At 34.8% G+C, this 8666-nt stretch overlaps 1 protein-coding gene across 1 annotated transcript; it reads left to right on the forward strand.

The window, feature by feature from the left end:
* Positions 1 to 6314: 6314 nt before the first annotated feature.
* Positions 6315 to 7655, forward strand: LOC122061432 (polygalacturonase non-catalytic subunit AroGP2-like). The gene is made up of 2 exons (XM_042624686.1): positions 6315 to 6475; positions 6579 to 7655. Exons 1-2 carry the CDS (start codon positions 6425 to 6427, stop codon positions 7548 to 7550), a joined length of 1023 nt encoding a protein of 340 aa, XP_042480620.1. The 5' UTR covers positions 6315 to 6424; the 3' UTR covers positions 7551 to 7655.
* Positions 7656 to 8666: the final 1011 nt, after the last annotated feature.

An 8666-nucleotide genomic window follows, 5' to 3' on the forward strand; every position in this document is an offset into this window, starting at 1 on the left:
TTTACTGATAAAATTGTAGTAAATGATAAGTGTGTGATCTTTTCTATTCCCAAAATTTTCTTACCAATTATTTCTATGATTAAATTTTTGGGTTTCCATTTTTTTCAAAATTTTCTTCCATGGTCATGCCTTTTGACTTGAAAGTTATAAAGAAGCAATTTGAATTGTTCTTACAATAAACACATGTAAGGTCATTATGAACCAAAAAAATATGGCTTAGGTTGTTGACAAAAAGGACATATTCTTAATTAAATAAAATTTCAAGACATCAAGTTTGTTATTAGTGTTTTTGTTTAACAAATTTCAAATCCCCATTTTTGGTAAGTTAGGAATTAAGTGATCTATATAACTATTTAAAAGGAAACTTGTGGATCCCTTTTATTGAGCATGTTTTTCTTAGTTGTATTCAAACTTGAGTTCACATTGGAGATGTAACCGGATAATAAAACATCTCGATTTGGTTCACATCCATATCCGTTTAGTAGTATTTGTATCCGGACATGGGGTATCTAGATTTGAATTAAGATAATCTAGAACATAATCAATATGTTTCAAATAGATACCAACTAAGGCTGCGTTTGGTAAAGTTTCAGAAAACGTTTATAGTGTTTTTTCATTATATAGAAACGAAAAAACGGAATAAAGTGTTTGGTGCATTTATGATGTGTTTCTTTCTTCTTCTTTTTTTTTGTTGGAACAAAAAGTGAAAAAAGAAAAAGAAGGTAAACAAGAATTGACGGAATAACTAAAGGTAGTTTCGTCGTTCCAGTTTTGTCAAAAAAAAAAATGCAATTTGACACAGAAACTGAAATTTCCGTTTGTGATACGAAACATCGTTTTTGGAACAAAATCGTTACCAAACACAACCTAATAATAACAAAATTAAGTTGCTATGATCTTGAGGATTCTTGAAGTTTTGACGGTTCTAGAGAATGAGGAAAAAACCAAGACAACTATGAAATGTGGATTCAGAGCGAATTGTATCCATAGGGGGGGAGGCGGAGGGAGAGGGGGGAGGAAGGTTTAGCAAACACAAATCAGGATTGTAAATAGATAGTCGAAAATCTGGATTTGATTAGCATCCGTATCTGTATCTAGTAAGAAAATATCCAGATTCGATCACATCAAACCCGTATTCAATTCATTTATATCTCTAGATCACAACATTTCGGATTGTGCATACCATATGTTATTGTTTCAGTGGGTGTAGATGTAGAATTTGCTAATTTGGTTGTTACCTATATCTCCCATAGCAGCTTTGTTTGGATAGTATATGCTCTTTAATTGATGCACAGGGGCTCTGGTAGTTTGAATAAATTAAGAATTTTGTTATAGGTAGAGTTTGACATAGAGTTGAGATTCCTTGAAATAGAATAAGGTCATTCAAAACCAAGTGCAAGTGCAAGTCCATTTGGCCGTAAACTAAGGGTATCAATTCGGTATGGTCCTAGTATTTAGTACGATTTCGATATTCGGTATGGCTTTTGTAATTCAGTACGATTTGGTATATATAGAATGGTTTTGTCTTTCATACCACTACCATACTGTAATATTGAGAAAAAGGCATTTTCTCATATCGAAATTGTATTGAATATCCTTCGATATGGTTTTGGTGTAGTAATTCAGTATGGTTTTGGTATTTGTATCTGTACCAAATTGACACTCTTAGTGTAAACCCAATTAAGTCATTTTCAATGCGAAAAAACCAAAGCCAATGATATTATATGGCGGCAAAAAGAAATATATTGAATTTTTTTCTCTAAAACATATTGACTTAAATTCAATTCTTATTAAATAACGATCCGAAAATAATTTAAAATGATAGTAGTTTCAGCTACTGTCCTCATTAAATATACTTTATATTTATATGCTTTTGGTGACAAACATATTTTCGTCACTAAATATCATCGAGAGGTTGTATGAAGCTGTAACTAGTGTATTTTTGTCCATCGCAAAATATCATCTATAAGAATTAAAAAATAAAAGGGAAAAAGTTTTATGGTTGATGTTCTTCACATAAAAGACACTTCAGAATATCAAGGATTTATTTTTTTTCAAAAAATATCTAAAACCTGATTTTTGTTGAGTTAGGAATGTAAGAGAAAGTAATCTATAACCTAATAAAAGGGGAAGGTTTTGGTCCTTTTTGTTGAACACACATTTATTGAATCACCTTTTCTTGTTTTCGTTTTATGATTGACCTTTTTAGGCAGGAAAAACTTCATCAGTCACAACATTTTGAAGTGTTCATATATATATATATATATATATATATATGAGACTGTGCATATCATACCTTATTATTCAAGTGGGTGTTAATATAAAAATGAATTTAATAATTTGGTTGTACGTTACATCTTCCTTGCAACTTTTTTTGATAGTAATTGTCCTTTTCTTGGGTGCATATGGACTCTATCAGCTGGAGTAAAATTTGAATTTTGTTATGCATGGTAGAGTTGAACACGAGTATAGGTGCCTTAGTGTTGTCGATAAAAACTTGTCCTAGGGCAGAATAGTCCTATATTTGTGAGTGAATGGAAAACCGTAGTCCATATAAGGACTGGAATCCTCATTCCCTCATGAGGCATTTTTTAAAACTATGTGGGTACTAGTTAGCTCTGAGCTTCAGCCCAAGGCACCCAAAGTGAACAATATCATGAGATGTATTCCTTGATCTCATCACTTGGCAAAATGTAAAGCAATTATCCCAACCTTACCCTAACTATATATTGAGGGTGAACATACAATGTAGGGGTGTCAACGGTCTGGTTTGGTGCGGTTTCGGTGTGAGTTTGGAAGTGACCGAAACCGACCCATTAAGGATTTATCGGTTTCGGTCCGGTGTCGGCTTCGGTGCGGTTTGGGTTCGGGTTGGTACCGGTTTGGATTTATTAGGTTCATTTCAGTTTGGATCGGTTTTTTAAACCGGTATGGAGCCATTAGGAAACAACCAAATGATGAATTGTTGAACTTCGGTTTCTTAAATCGATTTGTAACCGGGTTGGTTTTGGTTTTTGGTCTAGTTTGGATTCGATTTTTCATACAAATGTATACAAAACTATTCAAATTTTGATTTTTTTTAATGAATTTTGGAGTGTTTCGGTTTCTTACCGGTTTGGTTTCGGTTTCGGTATGGGTTTTGAGCCGGTTTCGGTTTGGTTTCGGGTTCATCCGGTTTTCGGTGCGGTTCGGTTTGGTTTTGGGGTTACAATACTCGAAACCAAACCGAACCAATAAGGCTTCGGTTCGGTCCGGTCCGGCCGGTTTTACCGGTTCGGTTTAGGAATTGACACCCCTAATACAATGTTATAGGATTTTGGAGCATGAAAATGTTGCGAAAGGATGATCTTACTCGAGGAATTATAGTTGAGATGGGTGAATGGTATAGATATCAAGGTTTCATGTAATCATCTAAGTTTGCATTGGCATTCAGTTGAAGCATTGGGTGGAAAAGAAGATGGGAAAGGGTGGGGGGAATCTTTTTCTTCATGCATGTCTACTATAAACCTCGGGAGAAGTTTTGGTAGTCCAGTATTCTCCTTTAGACCGCTACAAATTATGTGATACATTGCATATAACTAAAAATTATGGAGAAGTAGAGTTCAAGGTCCCTGCTCATATGTCAAGTTTTAGTGAAGATAGAATTGATCAAGTGGAAAAATAAATCTTTAAAAATCCAATGAAAAATGTAATTTTTTCATAAAAAGACATTGATAACTGAAAAAAAAAAAAAATGAACAGAATATGCCAATACATGGGAGTTATGTGTTTTAATTTGAGTCTAAATTTTGACATGAAGCCAACCCATGCTCATTTTTTGATATTCATATAGTCAGAATTGTCCATATCACACTTTTATGCAGCAAAACGTGATAATGGTCTAGAGATAGCCACTTAGGCCTACTACTATTCAAAAAGCTTTTACTACGAATTTTCTAAAATACAGTAAATTTTCATGTCACTATGTTAGACATCTTAATTTATCTACTTCCACAATTTCCTTGAATCCCGAGTGTGTTATCTTTCCTATGCAAAAATTGTTCTTATTGATTCTTATTATGATTAAATTTCTCCTAGCCTCTCAAAGTTTTCCTTACATGGTCATGCATTTGGTTCCAACAATCTCAAAATTGATTCCTACAATGGTAATTTGAATTGTTCCAATAGCCAACCATATGGGATGTTATTTTGACCTAAAAAATAAGTGGTTGATATTCTTCATAAAAAAGATACTTTAGGACATCAACTTTTTGATCGAACTGTTTTTTTGTAAAAAATATCTAAAATCCCATATTTATTTATTTTTTTGATAAGTTTGGAATGCCAGAGAAATTAAGTAATCTATAACCTTCTAATGGGAAAGCTTGGGTCATTTTTGTTGAAAGCACTTTTTGTTGAATCAACATTTCTTGTTTTCATTTCTAATTCCTTTTTTAGGCAGGAAATACTTCTCCAATTCATCACATTTTGGACAGGTTATTTCATTCTTTATTGTTTTATTGGGAGTTATTGTAAAACTGAATTTAATAATTTGGTTGTACTCTATATCTTTGTTGGGATTTTTTTTTTTTTGGACGACAAATGCTTTTCCTTGGGTGCATAGGGACTCCAAAAGTTGGAGTACAATTTTGAATTTTGTGATAGGTAGAGTTGAACACAAAGTTGAGGGCCATGGAGAAGGGTAAAGCCATTACCCAACCTTATCCTACCTATAGGCTTTACCAACACAAAAGTTTACCTTTCATGTGATTGGAAATGTCATACTAAAAGCGCACCAAGATCCTCTCCAATGTGCCCAATGCCCCAACATGCATCAGACAACTGGCTGAACTTAGGGGGTGTGTGCTCTGGTCTTCTTAGCCGTCCAATGCACGTTGGGATGTTGGGTGCGTTGAATAGGATCTAGACTCACTAAGGGCCCGCTTGATAACGTTTCAAGAAACGCGTTTCTGCCGTTTCTGTTTCCAGAAACAGCAGAAACGGAGTAAAAATCGTTTGATAAAACTGTTTCGTTTCACCTATTTTCAGAAATAGAAATATAAATTTTTACTTATTTATGGTTCAAGAAACGACCTAGGCGAAACAAGTTCAACTTGTTTCGCCGTTTCTGGAAACGACTTGTGGCCATTCTTTCATTGGTTACTATCGACTTCTAAAAACATGCCTTATCAAACACCTTCAATTCCGTTTATGTTTCTAGAAACAGAAATTTATGTTTCTAGAAACAGAAATTAAATTTCTGTTTCTAGAAACATAAATTTCTGTTTCTGCCGTTTCTTGAAACAAAAACGGCAGAAACGTTATCAAACGGGCCCTAAAAATAAACTGGTGTACAATGTCTTAACACCATTTGCCTTTCATGAAATGATTTTTTTTTTGCTTTGTCAAATCACCTAATATCCACCACATGGAGGCACCTCTATTGACATGTTTGGATAGGAATGTCCCACTTTGGATTATCTACATATAAAAAATTAAATCTCTATCGTATGGTCCACCATAATAGGTTCATACCTTTGCATTTTCAATGGTTGGCCCAGCCCTGAAGTTCATCAAAGTTGAGTTGTCAATCAATTTTTTTTTTTTTTTTTTTTTTTTTTTGACATTATAGCTTTACACGGGAAAAGCAAATTGAGCTGCGTTAGTCTCTCCAAAGATTAGTTGAGGTGCACGTAAGTTGGCCCGAACACCTTAGTTAACAAAAAAAGGAAAAACAAATTGGGTTAAAACCTTGCAAATGGATAAATGATCATGTGAATCAAATCCACAAAATGAATTACCAACTTAGTTGCCTTGTGAAAGCAATATTTTCCTCTATCACCCAGTATCCACAATGTAGAAAATAAAGTGAGACCTAATTTTGTGGGCAAGGTTCCCAGCTGCCTAATGGATTTGAGTCATTTGACCTCGTAGCAAAATACGGCTTTAAATGTCTATTAGAAAGAAAAATTTTGTGGAAATAATTAAAACAAATGGATTAAAAATTGAATGGAAAATGCCAATACAACAGGGTTTAGGTTCAATTTGGCTTTGAAATTTGAGAATAGGTGATCAAAATTGCACTACACCATGCAATAGTTAGAATTCCCAAATCATATTTCCATGTGGCAAAAAATTAGTTTGGTTACATAGGACCCTTTTTCACAAATGAAGTAGACTTACTTAGATTGATATGATATTTCCACGTCTTACTATTACTTTGAAAATTGTTTGAAAAAGTAAGATTGCTGAATGACAACATTAATTTTTTCTTCATTTACTACAAAGATAGGGGAATAATTCTCCCCTATACATGCATAATTTAACTTTGCTTCCTTCTCTCCATCTATATAAATTCAAACACCCCCCCTCTCCATGCAACAAATCCAGTTCATTCTAAGGCACAAACCCAACTCCTCATTCAGATCTCTATTTCAGCTCCACCATGATGCATCACATTCTATTGCTTGAACTTTTGATAGTAGCATACTTTGGTGTAAGAAATGTCGTTTTCCATTTTCTATTCATTTCAACATGTTATTACTTTTTCCTGTTTTATATTTCTTATTTTCCTATACTTTCCCCCCATGAAATTGCAGGGTTCTCAAGCTGAAAATGCTTTCTCACAGTATTGGGAAGAGCATATTGGTCTTCCACAACCTCCACACTGGTTAGCTTCAAAGGCTTCTCCATTAAACCTCCACCAGGTGAAAGTGTTTACAGAACTTGTGGAGGAAAATAAGTTGGCTTCACACCTACATTCATTCTGTAAGCAAGCTAACATTGCTTGTTCTACAAATGCATTGGTGAAGAAGACAATGGAAAGCACAAGTCTGCCACCACTAGCCAAGTGGAATGCTTTCAAAGAGAAATATGATGCAATTAAAAGTACACCCCTATCGGTTCTCAAGCAAGGAGGATTGCCATATTTTCGGGAATCAATGGTGAAAGAGGGAAGTTTCATGTCTATTCCTGATCTAAGAGATCCAATGTCATATAAATCGTTCTTGCCACGGTCTCTTGCATCAAAAATCCCATTTTCCTCTACCAAGATTGAGGAATTGAAGAATCTTTTTGGTGTGGTAGATGAAGACATGGGTGAATATATTCAAGACAGCCTCGAGGCATGTGAGGCAAGAAGCACCATCAGAGGTGAGCAGAGAATCTGTGCAACTTCTGTTGAGGATCTCATTGATTTTGTTGTTGAGAAACTAGGACACCATATAAGCATATGGAGTACTGAGAGCATTGAAGGATCTTATGAGAATGTCACAATTGGAGCTGTGAAACTCATATATGGAAATCTTTCTGAATCACCTGCCATATGTCATAGCCATCCATTCCCATTTCAAGTCTATTTTTGCCATGTTTTACCAACAGTAAAAATATTTGCAGTTGATATACATGCAAAGAAGAAGGTGAATCATGCAATCATGGCATGCCACTATGACACATCAACTTGGAATCCAAACCATCTTGTTTTTAAGCTGTTGGGTTTTGGCCCTGGCTTAATTGAAGTCTGTCATTGGATAAGTCAGAATGGAATGATATGGACAAAGGCTCTAGGTTGAGTAGCATTTGAAGATTTAACTATCTTATTCTAGTTCTCTTGTTTGTGTCACATGTTACTACTTATGCTATTTGAAGAATAAATAATGACCTATTTTGCTTCTTTATTGTCTTCCAAGTTTCAATAATTTTGTTCTTCAATTGTCCAACATAAAAAAATGATAACCTAAATGTTACTATTATCAGCGAGGGAAGTACTATTCTCTCTTCCCCAACTCCTGGGGGGAACAACAAATAATGACCGATTTTGCTTGTTTCCGTCCTTTCGCTTGCGTTATGACTTCTAAATATGAATGTATAAATAGGAGGCATGGGGTTATTTTTGACAAAATCACAAATCTCCTTTTCTCTCCATCCATTGCAAATTTGCAATCCCTCCTCTCTCGAGTTCTCCCTTCTCCTGCAGGTTTGAGAGTCTCCCTTCTCTTCCCTCGGTCCGATAATTTTTTTAGACATACATGCTCAGCCCATCAAGAAAAAGACCATATGAAAGGGAAGCTGCAGATTTAACCCACTAACAAGTAGACACTGATTTTTTCCTTCATAAAAATTTGATAGGGGAGCTGCAGATTTGGTTCACTTCCTTCGCTTACTTGAGCTTATAATTGTGGTAAGTGGAAGAGCACATAGGTGGCTCTAGAGTTCAAAAGTTCAGTTCCATTTTCGTTTAAGCTGTGTTTTAAGGTCCAGTATAGGGTAGTCATCTCATTTTCAAAAGCATGTAAAGTGTATGAAAGGATTTGCAACCAAAGTTCACTTCCTGAGTCCTAACAATGCTGAATAATGCACCACTTTGCAGTTACTATTTGCACTAAAGACTAGACCATGCTAAATATTGTTAAGGATACTTTGATAAGATTGTAGCTTATATCCAACCTTTGTTGCAAAAAACTTTGCGTTGCTACCATTAAAGAAGAGCTGAGAATAAGATCACCCAAGGCCAGATTCTTCTATATATTCCCCAGATCCCCCAATCAAATATCAAAGCATACTGACATTAACAGAAGGAAATGATTTATCAATTCTGCATTCTAAAAACAAAGTAAGAATAAATTTGAAAAGCAATGGCCTCTAGGAGTCAGGTTATCTACTGTCAGAATTTTCCCTTATTACAAAGA

Source organism: Macadamia integrifolia, chromosome 14, assembly GCF_013358625.1.
Source record: "Macadamia integrifolia cultivar HAES 741 chromosome 14, SCU_Mint_v3, whole genome shotgun sequence".
NCBI lineage: Eukaryota > Viridiplantae > Streptophyta > Magnoliopsida > Proteales > Proteaceae > Macadamia > Macadamia integrifolia.

Coding starts and splice junctions, on each gene's coding strand:
- LOC122061432 (XM_042624686.1), top strand. CDS start 6,425: ATGATGCATCACATTCTATTGCTTGAACTTTTGATAGTAGCATACTTT. Junction 6,476..6,578: donor TGATAGTAGCATACTTTGGT/GTAAGAAATGTC, acceptor ATGAAATTGCAG/GGTTCTCAAGCTGAAAATGC.